At 44.0% G+C, this 20,659-nt stretch overlaps 1 protein-coding gene across 1 annotated transcript; it reads right to left on the reverse strand.

Annotated features, from left to right (window-relative positions):
* Positions 1-1,466: 1,466 nt before the first annotated feature.
* On the reverse strand, positions 1,467-17,645 carry SMIM13 (small integral membrane protein 13). The gene is made up of 2 exons (XM_048839835.2): positions 17,104-17,645; positions 1,467-5,318 (listed from the first exon to the last, which is right to left on the reverse strand). The coding sequence occupies exons 1-2, from the start codon at positions 17,177-17,179 to the stop codon at positions 5,125-5,127; spliced, it is 270 nt and encodes an 89-aa protein (XP_048695792.1). The 5' UTR covers positions 17,180-17,645; the 3' UTR covers positions 1,467-5,124.
* Between the last annotated feature and the right edge of the window lie 3,014 nt (positions 17,646-20,659).

Here is a 20,659-nt window from a genome sequence, read left to right on the forward strand (position 1 = left end):
CACATACACAAGCACCTGAAAACCACCAATTGTGCTTAGCTTTCAAGACCTAGGTTTCAGAGTTAACAACCCACTGGGAATGAAAAAGGGTTACTTCATACCTTCTTTCTCATAATTGTTTCAGGCTGCCTGCAGACTCAGAAAGACAATATAGTATCAATTTACACTCTGTGAATTAAAACTTTCCAATTGAAAACAATCATCACAACCAAAACAAGTTTTTTTAAAATGACAGTTTAGATTCTGAAGCAACAATTCCATAAGAAGGAATGAATTGTGCAGCCAATTCAGGAGTTGCAAAATACATGAATGTCTTGGCCTATATACAGTAAGAAAATTTTAAAAAAAATATTTTCAAACTTTTAGACTTAATAGCCATATCTGTTCTTTATATTTAACACACACAACTCTCCACACCAATGTAGAGTAAGACAATGCTGACAAACAAATTTGTATACTGAGCAAAACAAAGCCAAAAGAAACCTCCCCCCAAAACCCCACACAGTACTTTAACTGGATCCTCCACACACATTGGACAGCACAGAAGACAAGGTGTAACGCAGTGTTCCGCCCACAAGAGTGCCTGTAGGGAAGAAAAACTGTCAATCCTCTTCGTGGGGGCTGGTCAGATAAAGGAGTGGAGTTAACTCAAGAGTCTTTCTATGCCTCCTGCTAGAGATTGAAGAAAAGTCACCATATCTTTCACGGTCAGTGTCAAAGACTGCTAACAAATCCAACGGAATCAGCATGGATATTTTATGCTCTTCCACTGCTGGGAGTAGGTCACAAATCAGCAACACCAGTGGACTTGAAAATATGTGACTGGGGACAAGGAAATCCAAGAATCCAAGTATTAGAGTTGCTCTGGCACAACCATCTTTCCTCAAAAGTGCAATGTTACTGCATTAGTCCATTTTTGCAGATGAGAAAAGTGAGGTGGAATGAAATTGTAGCTTGCCTTAGGTCAAAGAGCAGAGACACAACATAGGACTCCCCAACGTGTGTGTTCTAGTCACAAGACTACACTCTCTCCCAAAGTGTATTTCCTCATTCTATCCCTCACCCCACCCCTAAATGTGCTTCCACTTTTAATCTAAAAAACCACCCCCATACTATACGGTGCTCATTTTTTGTTTTAAATGAAACTGATAGGTCAGTACTGATAAACAACCTTATATAGAGCCACACTAAAGTGTAACAACAATGTAGAGGGGGAAAAGTGTGAAAGGAACAGGTGTTAATTTCTAATTTGAGGGAATATTGTTTTAAAAGTTAAGGATGTTAATTTTTAATTAAGCAGTTGGCTATTTTTATAGATTCAAGCCATTTGCATCCGTTATAACGGTTGAAATCTGACCGTTGGGTTTGATTACATACTGTTCTGCGCCCAAACTAAAGAACCACCATACTACTTTGCAAATGAGATACCAATACTCCTCCAAAAATATTAACTTGTACCAAAAGAGTTCTCATATCAAGTGTATTTTATTTTGTTTTTGTTAAGTTATCTGTGCAGTCAGTTTAAAAGAACAGTTAACATGATGAATACAGACAAACCACGGAAGCATTAGGTACAGTATCTTTTAACAGTTAACACTGAAGACGCAAATGACTATATTAAACACATTCTTTATTCTGGCTGTTGCCAAACAAACTGAAGTTGAAACATACATAGGTCTGGGTCAGTGTAAACCTAACGTTAAGCAGCAAGTTGCTCACTGATTGCAGCGCAGTATATAGCATTTACTGCAAATAGCTACAGCAGCAGTGCTTAATGAATGAACTGCATAGAATTAGCCTTGTGGGCAGGTGTTAAATAACCATGATAAAAATCATAATGGCTTCCTAACAGGTCTGAATTTTGCAATAGTCATAAGAAAAATCCTACAAGAATACAACTGTCCTCAGTTTTCTCCTGAATTTGTAGCCATTATTTACCTACTCTTTTCAACCAGCCTATATTATGTGCTTGTTCTACGATCCCTGGCAGTAGCCTTTTCAAATAAAGTGTTTCACATACAAAGCAGATAACTGCTGCTCACTCAACCATTGCTACAAAAGTGATATGAATATATTTTAAATTAATTGACCAAAACCAACCAGTATATTCAGTAGAATGGTTGCAATAAGGCATATATATTTAAAAATAAATCTAATTAAAACAAAGATTAAATCAGTCATTTATATTTTTGCCTTACAAAATGGTTTTTTTAGAACTGTATTAATTAAAAACGAAGTGCTCAGCTACAACTAAAATACTTTAGATGTACATTGTTAAAAAAAAGTCCAAAACAAAATTTTTTGAAGACAAGAACATGAGTTCTATTGGACTGGTAAAACTTAATACCTTGGACCTGCTCACAGGCACATGTTCACATAAATACACCCTTGTTTTATAGGTGTGTGTAAAACCCCAATATGCCGAAGTTTCCACATGGGACATGTGCAGAAAACCCTTTTTATTTTCTCCTATTCATATTATACATTGACATCTTCATCACCGAAGCCACACAACTCACACTATCTCTACAATATAAATCTCATTGTCATGCTGCTACTAGGAGCATGAATGTTACGTTATAGGTGGATTTAGTGTTACTGGCAAGTAGGTCACATCAGCATTATTAATTAGTAAGAGTGTTGGCTATTTTTCACAAAATGACAGACAGACTAGATGAACTCCATGTGGGGGAAATGTTGATCAGAAAGGCAGGACAAACTTGCTTCCCAGAGTTCTATATTCATTAGTTTTAATTTCCATGTTATTGCACACTTCCAGGTAGAAGTGTCAGCACTGAAACTTACTGGGTTTCCCTCATCAACTTACTCAAGGCATGAGGCACAAGGACTTTCGAGTGCTACCTTGCTTGGTATCTGTATAGCTGTAATTTCACATTTTTTCCACAGCTGTTGAAATTAGAGCCTGTCTGTGGGTTTCCATTACCTCTTTCAGCAGGAGAGATTAGAAATGTCAGCTTTTTGCTATCTGTGTATTTCCTATGTGTACTTATATTTCAGTTAAAACTGAAACGTACATATAGTAGGAATGCTTTATATCAAGATTATAGTCCTTTTGCAGACTAAAATTAATGAGAGTTTACAAAAACGTATGTTCTTAATGAAAAGATTAAGAAAAGTGCTCCCAAATCTGCTTAGAACTGTTCGGCTGAAGGTATACTGAACATCAAATGGACTATACTGTTGAGTATGTCCTAACAGCAAACACTTGAAACAAGCAGGAAAAGGAAACAATGTTGTTGAACAGTTTGAATACAGTACAATGGGGATATTACCTTAAATCAATAGCCATTTCCAGTTCCCATTCTCACCAGTAGGAAGTATGGAATAGGAAAAACTATTAATATGTTTTACATGTGTTTTGAGGATATGTGCAAACTGATGTGTAACCATGCTTGAAAGTGTAATCCTGTAATAAAGCATGTTTATACATACCTGCTGGTAAACAAAGAAAGAACACAGAACTTGCAGGGAAGGGTCAAGGACATCCATTACATATTTTAACACTGACACATTAGGAAGAAAGTTTATGTCAGCTGTTTGTGGTATATTTCAGTGAATACTGTCATCTTCAAATCCTAACACATTGGCTTTCAAATAATATCCACAGATAAATTAGAATATAAAGGCAGTAAAAATGTGCTCTTCTCCCAGACATAGGAGAAGAGCACATTCTATCAAAGAGCTAAGCATTGCTTAGCATTCTATCTATCATTCTATCAAAGAGCTAAGCATTGCTATTGTCACTAGAGGTTCAAGAGAGTTTGTCCACAGATGTAGGATTCATAGTTTGTAGTTTTAAGACATTTTCCTGTAGAGCAGAATCTGAATGCAGGGAAAACTAAGGAGAAATTAAACAAATCAACAAGATGCATCCAAAGTTTATGAAAGGAAGTCAAATGAGCTTGTTCCAAAACACAGACACTGTTCTTTTTGTAGCTTCATCCCCCAACATCCCCCTTCAGAGGCAGCACCTGCTTATTCTTCCTTGTTTGATACACATTAAACTCTAGTTTACAAAGTTGCTAGATTGCTGCAATGTGGGATTTAATTTTGCTTGAAGTACAATGCAAAAAAATAATAATAAAAAAAGGATGTTCACCTGGAGTACAATTCAGGTACTGAAGAACTGGGAGAATCTGCTAAATTGCTGATACAACCAGTAACCACCACCACCAAACATGAGGTACTAAACACATTGCTACAATACTATTAAAGTGGTGTCCACCAAATTGGTCACAAATTCTTCATAATAAATGGCGCCAGAAAAAAAAAAATCTGGTACCAAATACCTGATGTAAAAATGTTTACATTTTAAAGTGAGTTAGAACTGTGCTTGCCACTTTAGGATACTGAACAGTGAAGACACTTAACCCATGCTGCACCTCCCCATCTCCAGTAAAAATGGAGTCAGAGATTCAGATGACAAAACACAGACGTCTAGCAGAATAGTTTTACCTGTAACCCTTCTTGTGTCAAAACCAAGAAGCCAGGTATGGTCACCTGATTATGTTTTTCTTTAAGGAGATAGTTACAACCTCCACATCACGTGCATCTAGTACGGATTCTCTCATGTACAGAAAAGGTTACTAAACCTCATTTTAGAATACCGTGCAAGCAGGATATCCTTTGAACATCTTTCAAGTTTACATGCATTGACAAGTTGAAGAATATATATATATTTATATTTATATAGCTGAATGAAATGCAGAAATAAAATTAAATTTTACTACAACTAGTTGCAGTGCTGTGAAATAAAAATAAAGTTCGGAACCATTTCCAGTCTGACATGCTTACCCTGTTCAGACGAATGGAAAGGCTAGGTCTAGGGACCAGGAAACCGCATCCATTTGCAAGGGCGGGAGCTACAGCAGCTCAGCCTTTTCCAGGCGGAGAGATTCTCCCCCCACCTTCTTTTTTCTAGTTCTATATGGCTTACCATTAAAGCCCTTCCTGAACCGCTACTAAAGTAGTGTATATCTGAAATCCAAAAGTAAAGACTCACAGGTATTTGGCTTTTTTCAGCCCATTGTTTTTAGTAAAACCAAACCGCTGAATCACACAGAGCAGCAGAAGTGTTTAATCTGTTCATAGTTGACTATCTTTTTAAGTTGCTTCTTCTGCTGGTGCCCTTCTTTGCCGTGCCGATTTCTGTCTACATCTCTGTGGAGTGGGTGGAGTCTCCTGTTCAGCTTCAGACTCTGAAGGCTCATTATCCCCCTGCTGGGATCCTGTGTCTCCTATCAACTCTCTCAGGAACTTGAATTTAGATAAAAACAGTTGCCACACCACATACCAACCTATGGGAGACAAAAACCAAAGAGTTACTCATTTATGTTATACAACTTCATATTTTTCCAACATACAAAAACCCAGGCTACAAAAAGTGCATTCATCAACTGCTTACCAGCGCTCGGAAAAGGATTACCCCTTTCCAAAGATTTTAAAATGATCTACAGTTCTCAATTTGATTCAACTAGTAGAACTCTCGTCTCTGGACCAGAAGAGGCCAAGTTCAAATTCCAGATTAGGACTTGAGCTCCCTGTGAACGTTAATATGTCAGCATTGCAACAGGGGGTAATGAATATCGCACAGTTATGGGTATCATCCTTCCAGTGTTAAAATGAGCTTCCTTCTTGTTTCTTGACTGGCCATGACACTTTTTCATTGTAAAAAGATAAGCCCAGCATTTCTAGCCTAAACTTGCTCACTCAATAAATAGACCAGAATACCTCGGTCTCTGCATAAACTATTGCTGAATGCGATCATGCTTTGGCTGTTTTACTACACTGCTAGTTTTATAACAGGTGTGGGAAGATCTTAAATTAGGATTTAGTACAAACCACAGCACTGTTCTAGAATCAGACTGACGAGGTTCTCATTCTTCTAGCCCTCAAAATATTCTGAAGTGATACTTCAACTGGAAGAGTTGATCCCTTCAGTTCAAAAGTCTTGCTTAAACAAGGTACTACCTCATTTACCCTTCCAGGATTCCATTACAGAAAAGTTAAAATGATCAGGGAACACTATTTAGTATTGGACAGCTCCTCCCACCCCGACCTCCATATACAGGGAAGGGACTATAAAAGGCAATTTAAAACATGTGCTGTTTAATCAGAACAGCAAATTACAGTAGTTAGTCTTCATTTTTAATGCCCTGCACAGCCTACCCCCAATCTAACCATTATTTTGAACAGGATATCAAGAGGTCATCTTTCGATTCTTACTACTGAGGGCATTCTGCGCCAAAAAATTAAAAATTCTGTGCACAATATTTTAAAATTCTGCAAGTTTTATTTGTCAATAAATAAATGTAGAGGCTCCAGCATGGCAGCGGGAAGCACAGGCCACTGGCTTGCTGAAGGTGGGAGATCACCCTGCAACCCCCCACCCCCAGGACGCGGACTCAGAGGTGAGGCACCACCCAAACCTGACAAAGCACAAGGCTTGGGCCTGCCCCAGAAACACCCTGGGACCCTGCCCCTCTGCGCCAGGCGCACCAGGTGTGGGGAAGGCAGGCTCAACCAGGTAGGATCCAAGTGTGGAGGGGCTCAGTGTGGGGGGGATTCAGGTGTGGGGTGAGAAGATTTGGTGTGGAACAATCTGGGTGCAGGCAGCTCAGAGGGGGGATCTGGATGCACAGAGACTCGTGGGGGGGAGGGTTCCAGATGGAGGGGCAAGGGGACTCTGCAGAGGCTTCCAGGTGAAGGTGGTTGGGGCTCAGCGGAGGGGTCTGAGCGTGGGGAATCTCAGCGGGGGGTTTTGGGTGTGGGAGGAGTATGGCTTAGTGGAGTGGGGGTCTGGGTGCAGCTAGTTGGGGGTCAGTGGTGTGGGGGCTCAGGATGGTGCAGCGGGTGGGGCATCAGGGTGGGGGTTTGACTGCAGGGAACTCAGTGGGGGGTGGTATGGGTGCAGGGGTGGGGGTTCAGAGGCAGGAGGTGTGGGTGCAGGGGGGGGTCCAGGTGCAGGGGCTGAAGTTCAGTGGGGTTGAGGTTCAGGTATGGAGGGCTAAGGGGGTTCTGAATGTGCCCAGTGAGGCTTGGCAAGAGTGTCTGGGTATGGGAGGTGCGGATGCATGGGGGTTGGGTGGATGGGGGAGCAGTTCCCTGTACAGTGAGCCCCCTCCCAACGGTTGAGGAGCGATGGGGGCATGAAACAGGGGAGGATGCCGAGCTTCCTGCAGCTGGGGGAGGTTTTGTGGGGTTGGGTCTGACACAGTCCCAGACATTCCTTGCAGGGAAAGAACAAATCCCGTCCTCTCCTGCCTCCAGTGCAGACAGGACTAGCAGCTGATGCTGGCTCAGGGTAAGAGCCACTGGCCCGGTGTCCCCAGCCCTGAGATGATTTACCTCTCTGCCAGGTTCTCCGGGTGCCTGAAACAATGTACCTGCACTGCTAGGGAGAGGTGTGTGACTGCTCTTACAGCTTCCCTTTGCTTCCCTGTCAGAAAGGGACTTTTCTGTGGGAAAGCAAAGAAATCTGCAGGGAACATGAATTCTGTACACACGCAGAATTCTCCCAGGAGTAAATTCTGCTCTATCAATGTTTCCAGTCTTCAATGCCCAATTGTTACATTTTCCAAACCAACATCTTTATGCTGTCTTCCATGCCTCTCCTCAAGCATGGAAGGATCTCCACTAAATATCTGAAAAGCCATCTTATTGTCTCCCACATCCTTCCTTAAAACTCTCCTCTGCCATGATGCCTACAAAAAAAACTTGACCATATTTAGGGAAGTTACTGAACTGTGATTACTGGTCTTGTCGGCTAGCATTGTCTCATTGTTTCCCTGTGCTCCCTCTTTCTGCTTGTTGCATCCACCTGTTGTCTCTAACCATATACTTCAATCGTAAGCTCTCTGAGGAAGTGACTATCTCTGTTATGCATTTGCAAAGCATCTAGCACAATGGGGCCCTGATGACTGGGACTCTTAAATGCTACCATCATAATTAAGGCTTCAAGTTTGTCACAGAGGTCACGGAAGTCATGGATTTCGTGACTTTCCATGACCTCCGCGACTACTTCAGCAGCCGGGGCACCTGGCTCTGGCATAGCTCAGGCAACCCTTGTGGCAGTCGTACCGGCAGCTGCTGGGGCAGTCTCGGGCTACCGTGCCCCCCTTGACTCACCAGCAGCAGTGGAGTTTGGGCATGAGAGGGGGCTGGGGCACAGGAGAGGGTGAGGCAGGCTCTGGGCAGCTCTTACCCGGGAGGGGCTCCCCAGAAGCAGTGACCTCCCCCGGCTCAGCTGCTAGGCAGAGGCGTGGCCAGGCAGCTCTGTGGTGTGCGCTGCCTCCACCCGCAGGCACCACCCTCACAGCTCCCACTGGCCGCAGTTCCCAGCCAATGGGAGCTGTGAAGCCAGTGCTCTGGGTGGAGGCAGCGCACACCACAGAGTTGCCTGGCCACGCCTCTGCCTAGCAGCTGAGCCAGGGGGAGGTCACCAGTTCTGGGGAGCCTCCCAGGTAAGCACCACCCAGAGCCCGCCTCACCCTCTCCTGTGCCCCAGCCACCTCCCACACCCAAACTCTGCTGCTGCGAGGGAGGCGTGGAGCCAGGTAGGGAGCCTTATGGCCCCGCCAACTCACCCCTCCCCCGCCAGCACCCGGGCAGCCCTCCCCCAGTCCCACCCACCCTCAAGTTTTAGTCAGAGGTATTTTTAGTAAAAGTTATGGACAGTGATTTGAAAAATTATGCTATATAAAAGTGTTATGTGTTATACTAGAAATGTTAGTTTTATCCTGCTTAGAGTTAATCATTAATACTTTGACTCACATCATGAACTGGGAAAATCCTGTCAATCCCAAATTTAAGTCACTGGCCTATATGAATTTTAATTACCTTTAAAAAATCTTGTTTGCCCAGAACTAGCAGAACCAGTCCTGATTATTTATTTTAGGTGTTACCAGAGAATGATAATAGACATCCTTTAAATGTGGACAATAACGCAAGGCTCATCAAGGAAGATGATAACAATACAGAGACATCTAGGGAATCAGTGAATGTGAAAGATGATAGTTCTCTCTCTGGAAAGATAGATTTTAAAAAGATTATTTTTTGTGCCCTAAGATCATGCATACCGCAACTGGCTCTACAGAATCTGTAGTTAAATCCTATTTCCCTCACTGGCCCAATTTTTATAGAAAAGCAATCAAACAATGCAAAGGCATGTTAGTTTCTACTCACAGGAGAGAGAGAGGAAAAAAACAATAAGTGTGTCAAATGAAAACAGAAAACTACCAGCAATATACATATTGCTAGGATTAAAACTGTACTCATTACTACTAGTTTTCTATTTTCATACACATTTAATATAGATGAATGATACTCAGGATATTACAAACAATTAAAGAAAACCTATGAAGCAGCTATGAATCTCCAGTTCTATAGGTCCTCATTCTTGCCACTAAATCATACACTAAGATTTGATTTTTTTTAAAAAAGATGTAATGTACTTTATTAGACCTTACAAACGTATATATGAAGAAAAAACAGACAACAAATTATCTATTTTTTTCCCTAGAAGCCCTTCAAAGAAAGCCAATTCACATAATAAAGAGTACAGTTTTAATTCTAGGGACAGCAGAGAACAAGATATCAAAATATTTAGCATCTTCCACAAAATAGCATAAGGTGCTCTAGAATAACTCATTTAAAAGATGAACGAAAAGTACTGAAATGTATTTAATACCCTAGATTACCAGCATAAATGGGGCACTGAGCACATCACTTGGTATTACACAATAAGTGTTCCTTTTATTTTTGCGAACTGAGCCATTCATCTTACAAATGATCATTTGTATATCTACAAAACTCTCTAGTTTAAGACAAGAATTTGGACATATTAGATAACCAGCCAATTCAGACCTCACTGAGCAACTAAGAATCTACGGTCAACTAAGTACACTGAATCACTATACAGATTTAAAAAGCAGTGCAGGATTTTACAGAAAATCAACGTCTTGATACGAAAGAGATGGTCAATTTGAAATCTAGTCATTTATATTAAAAAAGTTAGAAGTACTCTGAGGTGCGACACCTGCTCCCAACTGTCACTGTCAATTGTGGAGGTTTTACAGCCATTTTCTTATTTTCTTCTCCCACAGGTTCTCTCCCCTTGTTGCTGTGTAAAAGGCATACCTAAACATGTAAAACTGACTGATTGTCCAGGGGAAGCCCTGGAAGTGTCCCCACATAATGTAATCAAAGTGGATAAAGCCTTTTTTTCTAATTGCTTTCAGTCACAGTGTAAGCTCTGATTTAAGAAAGTGTTATCTGAAGCAATACTAAATAAACAGATTCAGAGAAGAGTGATTTTTAAATTGTCTCTCTTTAAAAACATAGGTGTTATACTGGAATTGCTGAATGCCTGTAAGGACACAAACTGTTCCTTAGATATAACGTGGTCAGGAAGAAAACTGACAATCAAAACAGATTATGGAAAAAAACACAGAGGCCTGTCAGCATTTTCAAGAATCTCACTGAGAATGAGAAAAAGAATTGTGAAGAGCTCAAATACTATGGTAACACAGGCCATGTACATGCAATAGACATAGTATGTGTGGCTTGGTTCCACAGGGCTCTTTGAGCTTGACTCTCCCTCAGTGCAACTTTTCAAATACAGTCCAGGCCTATTTCCTTCCCAACAGGAAAAGAATTTATCGCCTTGCTAGCTCCTCTTTACAAACACGTTTTAAAGACAACTTCAAAGGAAAGGGCATTTTCTTTTTAACTGTCCTTAGAAGGACAATGTTGGTTTAGGTCTCTTAGGCTATGTCTACATTAGAGACCTTACAGTGGCACCTCTGTACCCATGCAGCGGCACTGCTGTAAGATCTCTTGTGTAGCCTTTCTATGCCAATGGGAGGGAGCTTTCCCATCAATATAATTAAACCACCCCCAATGAGTGGTGGTAGCTTCTCCCGCTGACCTAGTGCTGTGCACACCACAATTATGCTGGCAAAACTTATGTCACTCAGAGGGGGTTTCCATACCCCTGAGTGACATACGTTTTGCCAACTTAAGTGGTAGTGTAGACACAGCCTTAGATTTTGAAGGTCTGCAAAATTTTAATTAAAGAGTTATGAAACAACTGAATGTAGCATTAAAGAACAGCTTGTGTCATAAGTGTGTTCCTGTCTACAACTAAATTCAGCCTTCTAAAATAGTACCCAGAAGTCCCCTATCTCAATGTTTGTTAAATCTGGTCTGGTTTTTTGGGGAGGGGGGTGGGGTTATGCAAGATGTAAGTCAAACCACATCCTGCTAGTCAAAAATTCACTAGAAATTTTCAGCACACATCAAAATGTACCTCTTTGCAGTCACACTATAGCTCAATGTGTGCGTATTGTGAGGAACTAAATCAAGTACAGACAACAAATGCCCAAGTTAGTAATATCACAGTTCAGCTTGCCTGACACTTCATCCTAACCTCACTTTCTGGACTGTGCTTCAATATTGTCAAGATCCCACCATTCACAAAAGAGTGTGTGCTGTTACATATAAACAATTATGTTTACTCAGGTCTGCATGACCTGAATAAACCTGTTTGTTGTCTGATGTGGCACACAAGTTTGATGACCATAGATCTTGGCATGTTAAAGCTTTTTACTACCAATGACAAGAGGCACGAGACGACCAAGGCTAAAGCAGTAAAGTGAAAGAAGGCAGGCTAAAAAAGATTGAGGAAAGGAAGGATATTAAGCCAAAAGGGAAAATGGGAGGGAGGAAGGGAGGGAAGGAAGGAATTACTGGGGAAGCCAAAATCTGACCTGATGGAAGGGAATGAAGAAGAAAAAGGAAAGTCCTGAAATAGGTAGCAGTAAGACAAACAGATGGGGAAAATTATACAGATTTAAATGACTGCTATTTGAGACCCAGGCTGATACTTAAATTAGCTGTGTGATAACTGGGAGCATGCGCTCGTTTCACGGCACCAGGAATAGTGCTTTTCTCTAGGCAGAAGAGTCCCGTGCCTTGCTGCTGGAGCCCCTTACACACTGGAGACATCTCAGCTCTTCTACTGACCTGTTGGAGCTCAAGCGAATGAAGAGTGGCATACTCCCCCTACAGCAGATCCTGATGAGAACAGAAAAGTCACACATGCTGAAGGAGCCTAAGCTCCCATGGGAAAGGAGCTGCTTCAGATCTCACTCTTCTCCTTTGCTGCAGTATAAGGTGGAGGCATCCAGACTACTGAACAAGGCTCACTCTGCCTTGATCAGGAATTTGGTCAGAAACCAGCAAAGAGGATGGAAGTGGGAGAAATTTGAAACTCCTACCTGCTCGCTGCCACCAGTCTTAATAACTCAAATGGGCACACAAAGAAAACAGGATAGCACACAAATGGCAGGGAGGAAAAAGCAGAAAACAATAACAAAATCATAAATAGTTGAGAAGAAATGAAAGGAAAAGGAACAAAAGCAAAGTTGCTAAAAGTGAAGTTCAACTTTAAAGAGTGACTGACAAACAGCCATGTTTACAGTTTCTCAATCATTTCTGTAATAAATGTGCTCAGTTTACCAATAGATTTTTTTTCTAACTGCAAGAGCTCCCCTACCCCCTATCTTTCTCCTCCCCAAGGTTCAACCAAGGCTCTGAAAGGCATCAACTCCCACTGATGACAATGGGAATTGTGGATACCAAGTAATTCAAGATCAGGGCACCTATTCAGGGATTTTTATTTAAAAAACAATGTAGGTGCCTAACTTTAGGCATATATGTTTGAATATTTTGGCCTATGTCTTTACACGGCTGAACATTTAATTTTTCTAATGTGATTAATTCCTGTTGACATTTAATGTTTTAGATTTTTCTCTTTTCTCCATAGAAGAGTGGTAAAGACTAATTTAAGTTGCATGATAAAAAACAGAACTAATTCAGCATAGCACACACTAACCATATTTGTGTTAAAGAGTGGAAATTCAAATAGCACTACACATGTCCACCAGATCCAAGTGTTAAATACAAATTTGTAACTACAAATAGGAGTTGTACACATCACCTTTGAAACATGCATCAGACATTTTTTCCCATTTGGTTAAACCTTTAAAAAAATTTCTGTAATTAAATAAAAGAATATGTAGTGCCAGTATTATTCCATTAATATGTTAGGAACAGACAATAAGCAAAAAATGAAATATATTGATTACAGAGTTCAAAGTGTATACCACTAAAAACAACATTGTAACAGGCCACAAGATTTGACTTCATTATGGCACGAGGAGTAGTCCCCCTACAAAACTTATGCCCCAATCCTGCAAACATTTAAGTATATGCTTAACTTTACTTCTTTGAGTGGTCCCATGGTAGGGGGGCAGGGCAGGGAAGTAAGGTGAAATCAATGTAGCTGTGGTGAATTGTGAGCTTTCATGGGCAGGGACCATGACTTCTTTCCTGTGTCTAAGTGCAAAGCACATTGTGGACACTGGGGGAAAAAAGCAAAAATAAATTTAACTGTGTTAATGAAGCAGTGAACTTTTTAATGGTGTCTACTGTATATGTCTATATGCATGCAAACATTAATAGAAATTGTAAGTTGCCTTGCTGAAGCAGATTTGTTTAAATATTTGTTAAATGCTTAGTAGTAAATAATAGTTTTAGCTAAAGCATTGTATTGTAACGAGTGATGTGATATTAAACTGCTTTTTGAGACTACTACACTAACAGATTTAAACTCGGTATTGAGTCTTCCTTAGTAGCCCAAGCATGCAAAGCTACCTCAAATCACAGGAAGTGTTCAGCAGTTTGACGGTGTGGAGAAAGGACCATGTTCAAGTAAAAACTGTTTGACATGAGTTGCTGTTATAGGGCAAGTGTTAAGCAAAATGGTATGATGGGGTACCTTATGGCACAAAGAACATATGCAAAGAGACACAAAGGCTTGGATTCCTGAATGGACGATCCACCCAAGACTGCTCATTTGGACCTATGGGGGTTTGAATTTGAAGGAACGTCTGTTGTCTTATATCAGTGTAAAGGCTCTGCTTATTTGCAAATCAGCAAATTTTAATAGTCACCAACCAATGAGAATCAACCTTTCTTTAGGAAAATAACTAAAAATTACAAAAGCAAAACAAGATTAAAAATGGTTTAAAAATCAAGATTTCCTGAACAAACCCCCCCCCCCAAAAAAATCCCCACACCACACCTCACAGCCCAAAACCAAAACAAACCCCACAATTTTTGATGCATTATCTTAGCAATGAATGCTAAATATCATTTTCACTCTGCTATTCCACCATCGTTTTTATGATAAATATAACTGATACTGTATTTTTTAACAACTTATAGAGATGACTGAAAAATTCTGAAGTGTTTGAAACAGTCAAAAAGATTCAGCAAAAGTTTTTCTGAATTTTTGCATACATAGCTAACTCTGCAATTTGAATCCACATGTATTCTCTCTTCCCTGGGCCATGCATACTACGGTTTTGTACGTGAATTAAAAGTATTGAAAAAAGGGCCCAGAATAGTTTTAAAATCCCAACTTCCCCACCAAGTTTGGTTTGGTAGAAAAAGGGCTCTCCCCTACGAACGGTGTCGAGTCACTACCTGATTTGAGTGAAATGGAAATAAGTTAGCTTTATTACTACTATTACAACAATTTATATGGTGACTAACATTGTGGCATGTAGGCATATTGGGCCCAAACCAGTACAATCAAAATCAATGGGAGTTTTAACATTAACTTCAGTGGCAGTAGGGTTAGGTCCTTCTGGGAAGAATTAATCTACTGCTGAAGACTTCTAACACTCACAGAAAAAGAATTATAGCAAGAGGCAATACAAATATTTAGACTATTTGCCAAACCAATGAACTTGGAGAGAGTGTCTGGTAAATCATTTTTTACCCAAGAAAACACAGTTATTACCAGAGACTCTTCTACTTACGTTACTAGAAAACTCAGGGCCCAATCCTGCCTACATTCCAACACAAGTACCCCTAGTCGTGTGTGAAGTCTTGGCAGGATAGGGCTCTAAAACAATGGTTTTCAAACTTTGGGTCGCGACCCAGTACTGCGTCACAGAATGCAAGACACTGGGTTGCCTTGCTCAGCACCCAGGGACCCTGGTGGCCGGCCAGTAAAAACTAGTAGTCCCTACCTGTTCTGACACCGCACTGTGCCCTGGAAGGTCCGGCTCCTAGGCAGGGGGGGACCACAGGGCTCCACATGCTGCCCCTGCCCCGAGCACTGGCTCCGTTGTGGGGGGTGGGACCTGCAGGCGAGAGCCATGCAGAGCCACATGTGAGCCTCCGCCTAGGAGCCAGACTTGCTGCTGGCTGCTTCTGGGGCACAGCACAGTCCACGGTGCCAGGACAGGCAGGAAGCCTGTCTTAGCACCCCTGCTGCGCTGCTGACTGGGAGCCACTGGAGGTAAGCCTGCGCCCCAATGCCATGTTCCAATCCGCTAACCCAGCCCTGAGCTCCCCCCAACCCAGAGCCCCCTCCTGCACCCCAAACCCCTGCCCCAGACCAGAGCTCCCTCCCATACCCTGAACCCCTCATTCCCAGCCCCACCCTGCAGTCCTTACCCCTGCACTCAAACACTCTCTTCCCCAGTCTTGAGCCCCCTCCCACACCCCAAACCCCTCATCCCCAGCTCGGTTGTGTCACGGGCATCAACAACTTTCTTTAACTGGGTCGCCAGAAAAAAAGTTTGAAAACCACTTAAATTCAGCCAAAATTTTACTTAAGAAGAGGAAGCTCCACTGTCCTTTAAGCATTTTTAATCAATTTAATACATAATTTTATTTTCTGACCAAGGTAGGTAAAAAGCATTTACGCAAAGAATTTCATAAGACTCTTTAGTTAAGTTCTTACCATGTGTTACATATGGGGAGAGAGAAAAAGAGAGGGGGATGCCTGAATATTACAGAATAATCCTAGTCTTTCAACATCACTCCGGTTACATGCTTTTTACATAAGGTCTGCACTCCAATCAACATTTACCATGGTAGTGTAAAGAAAATGAGGAAGCTGACCAGATTGCATCTTACAGAGCATTCAAAACTCTTCTCTTTGTTTCTTTGATTTTTTAAAATACAACAGACACCTATAGAGTATCCTTAAGTGCCTCTCTTTATGGGGCTCCATAAACGTCCTTCCGTTAGTCTCAAATTAACCTCAAATTAGTTGTTTAAATTTTTTTTTAAAAAGCACAGTTTTCAGTAGGAGGCTTTTTTAGTCATTCACTGGTATTTCTATTGCCGTTAATACTGTCCTATCTGCAGAGCATAACTGTTCAGCAACACGTTTCCCAAAAGGATGTCAACTTCAGAACAAAAAGAACAGGAGTACTTGGAAATGCAGTGCACCCCACCCCCCCACATTCTAATGCACCCCTCCCCTCACAAACACTGCAATGCACCCCGCCCCCACCATTTGGATACCATTAAATTAGGCTTGAATAAAGATTGGGAGTGGATGTGTCATTACACAGTGTAAAACTATTTCCCCATGTCTATTACTATCACACTATTACAAAAGGTTTTTTTTCTCTCCTGTTGGTAATAGCTCACCTTAACTGATCACTCTCCACTGAATGCATCCGATGAAGTGAGCTGTAGCTCACAAAAGCCTATGCTCAAATAAATTTGTTAGCCTCTAAAGTGCCACAAGTCCTCCTTTTCTTTTTGCCAATTCAGACTAACAGGGCTGCTACTCTGAAACCTCTCCTTACAGTGTGTATGGTAACGCCCATTGTTTAATGCTCTCCGTGGACATAAAATCGTTTTACTGTATTTTCCAGTGTACGCATCCGATGAAGTGAGCTGTAGCTCACGAAAGCTTATACGCTAATAAATTGGTTAGTCTCTAAGGTGCCACAGGTCCTCCTTTTCTTTTTGCGGCTACAGACTAACACGGCTGCGACTCTGAAACTTCAGACCAGTGTAGTGAATTCAGCTCGGGAGACATTTCAAGGCTCAAAGATTTGGGAACACGCGAAGAGAGCGCTGTGAGCAAGCCCCACAACGGGGCACCAGGCTCCTCCCCACTCCCTCCCCCGGCAACGCCGAAGCGGGCTCGGCGGAGAGGGATCGGGGCAGGGACTCACACGCAGAGACCTAGGGGCGCGTACTCACCGCACAGCATGAACAAGAGCACACAGGCCAGCGTGGCCACGATCACCAGCAGCGTCAGCCCGACGCTCTGCCACATCTTGGCTGCCCGGAGCGGAAGGCGCTGGGCGCTGTTACCCGCAGGGAGGGCGCAGCAGCAGCAGCAGCATCACCGCGGAGCATGGAGGGAGGCGGCTGGCCGCGCTCGCTGCGCCGGAGAAGCACTTGCGGGCGCGGGCGGTAGTTATGAGCCACCCCCAGGACTCACGGCCGGCGGGGCCAGGCCGGAGATGGGGGAGGGGCACAGATTTAGGGGCGGGGGATAGGAGGGGGGGGAGCGGCACTGGGACCCCAGGGGGCACAGCGGGGGACGCGCCCGGCCGCCGCCTCAGACCTGCCGGCTGGGAGGAGGTGACGCCCCGCGTGGCTCCGCCGCCGGCCGCCTCTGGAGGGAGCCGCAGCCCCGCGCCCCGCCGGAGGAGCGGCCCCCAATGACAGAGGCCGGGCGGCGGCGGCAGCTTCTCTCCCTGACAACCCGGCGCGAGAGGCCCCCAGGCCAGGGGCGGGACGCGGGAGGCTGCGTAGAAACGCATCCCCGTGACGTCAGCCAGCCGCGCAGGGCACGCTGGGAATTGGAGTGTGGCGGCGGCCGCGGCGAACTACGGTTCCCGGCACAGCCCGCCGCGGCTGCCGTTAACGCCACCCCCCCCCCCCCCGTGGCCGGCCTCCGCCTCTGCCCCTCGCGTGGTGTCCGGGCGCTCGCTCCTGGCTCGGCCCCGCCTTCCCCTCGCCGTGTGCCCAGCCTCCGTGCTGCGCCAAGCACTGCCCCAGCCCTGCACAGTCCATACCCCGCCACAGCGACCCCGCCCCTCACGGGCAGTCTAATGCTCCTCTCCCCGCACTCATACTGCAGTGCTCCCCCACCCCTCCCTCTGCAATGCACCCTTCCCCTCATTCACATTCACACTGCAATGCTCCCCCCTCAGGCACACTGCAATGCACCTCCACCCCTCACCCTGCAATGCACCCTTCCCCTCATTCATATTCACACTGCAATGCACCCTCCCACTCTGCAATGCACCTCCATCCCTCACCCTGCAATGCACCCTTCCCCTCATTCACATTCACACTGCAATGCTCCTCCACCCCTCACCCTGCAATGCACCCTTGCCCTCATTCATATTCACACTGCAATGCACCCCCCCATCATACTGCAATGCACCTCCACCCTGCAATGCACCCCTCCCCTCCTTCACACTGCAATGCACCCCCCCAGTCACAGTGCAATGCACCTCCACCCCTCACTCTGCAGTGCACCCTTCCCCTCATTCACATTCACAGTGCAATGCACCCCCCCAGTCACAGTGCAATGCACCCCTTCCCTCATTCACACTCACACTGCAATGCACCCCCGCTTAGGGTGACCAGGTGTCCTGTTTTGGACCAGAATACCCGCTCAAAAAGGAATCCTTACAGCTCCAGTCAGCACTACTGACTGAGCCATTGAATGTTCGGTTTGCAACGCCACAGCGGGGCTGGCAGGCAGGCTCCCTGCTAGCGCTATGCCGTGGCCTGTGCGGCTCCCAGATCAGGAAGCAGCCAGCATGTCCAGCTCCTAGACTTAGGGGTTGCCAGGGGGGTCCTCATGCTCCCCCGACCACAGGTGCAGCTCCCATTGGCTGGGTCAGGGCAGGGGAGGAATTAGCGCCACTCACAAGTGCTCAACAGGTGGCTCTTGAGGGGTCGCATGACGTGTGCCTTTCCCGCTGCTTCCCGGCCCTCTTCTCCTCATGCTTCTCGTGTGGCTGCGCTCGAGCAGCAGCATGTGCCCTGCTGTGAACCGCGGTCTGTCGTCCCCTCGCTGGCACCCAGGAGTCGGACGTATGTGTATCCCCATCTCCGAGTGCTGGGAATGGGGCTGCATACCCATCCCCCTCACTGCATCCCTCCCCCTCTGTGATTACATCCCTCCCTGTCCCAGCTCCCACACCCCATCACTGGGTCGCTTCCTTCAGTTGCCTCATTACTGTTTTGCTGCCGCAGTAATTTATACCAGGGTTAGTTAAGGACAGAGGTTATCTGATCTCTGATTAATGTTCTTCCACTTGCCTCTCTCCCTCCGGCCTCCCATATCTTCTCTATAATGTGACAGCAAAGTCAATTTGGTTCAGCTGTTGCAGCACTTTTATTTCTGTGCCAGGTGAATTCAAATTCCATAGGACCAGAGTTTTTGGCTCCTTTCACTATTGCTAGTATAGTGAGGCAGCTCTTTCCCTGCAGAGAAATTTTAGAGGAAAACTGTAGTTATAAACAAGGGTAAGGGAGGAGGCGATGTGTTCCAGTAACTGAAGCACTGACCTAGGAGTTAGGAGACCTGGGTTATAGTACTGGCTCTTGCCTCTGACCTGCTGCGTGACCTTGGGCAAGTCATCTTTGCCTCATTTTCTCCAACTATAGAATATGCCAAGACCCTCTTTTATAGATCACTGTGAAATCTATGAATGTATATACTTAAAGTATCATTAAATGACTGAACATTTGTATGTCTGAAATACACTATGATAGAAGTATTATCCAGGAAGATGCCATCTTTACAATCTCAGGGTGAAAATCATTCTTTCCTCTTTCACAACAGCTAAAGCTTCTTCATGTCCTGATTATTAGCTCTCAACCTTCTTCTCTCTGGCCACTCCACCATCCATATAACCACTTTCCCGTCCATCCTCCAAGGTTGGCTCTGACTTCACAACATCAAGTTTGAACTTCTTGTCCTTCCTTTTCAAGTCCTACATAACTCCACCCCCGCCTACCTTCCCAATCTGGTATTTTAGTGCATCTCACCCCTCCCATTTTGCCTTGCCAACATGTGCCTTAATGCACATTTTCTCAGCTTTCTCCACCAATGATTTTGTACTCCCCCTCCCCCCGTGCTAACTCCTAATCCTCAAGTTCCCAATTCTCACCCACCTAGCCACTCCTCACACTTCATTCATGATTCTTCCTTAAGCATCTCTTCTTCCCCAATGCTCAAAAAAGGCAATAACAGCTACAATTTATATCTCAAAGTGCTGTACTAACATTAGTTTAATTAATCCATACACCCTCCTGTGAAGGTGTTTTTTGAGGCCCAATTTGTTTGGAACAATGTTCTACATTTTGGAGTGATATATAGATACTCAGTAACTGTGGCAGCAAGAATGCAGTTCCAGGAAATAAAATGAAAGACCAAAGCAGTTCATAGCATGCCTCAGGTTGCACCACACAGATGAACAAGTTTGTAATTAACATCTGTTCAACGTGAAAAATGAACTGCATTTCCTTAAAGCACCCTCCATCCTAGAGGAGAGAATATAAAGTGCACAGAAATCAAACTGGAATGCAAAGCAACTGCAAAGGTAATTGCTCTTAAAAGAAAGTCTGGAAAGACTAGCTTGGCTTATGAGCCATTGCAGCAGGAATGGCTGCCAACAATCTACAGCTCTGAAACACAGATGTTCTAAGCCTTTTGGTAGTTAACATCTCTGACAGGCTACAATGCGAGCAACATGAGAGTAACATGCTACAAGAACTGAACTGAAAA

This window comes from Caretta caretta, chromosome 2 (assembly GCF_965140235.1).
Source record: "Caretta caretta isolate rCarCar2 chromosome 2, rCarCar1.hap1, whole genome shotgun sequence".
NCBI classification, from domain to species: Eukaryota; Metazoa; Chordata; order Testudines; family Cheloniidae; genus Caretta; species Caretta caretta.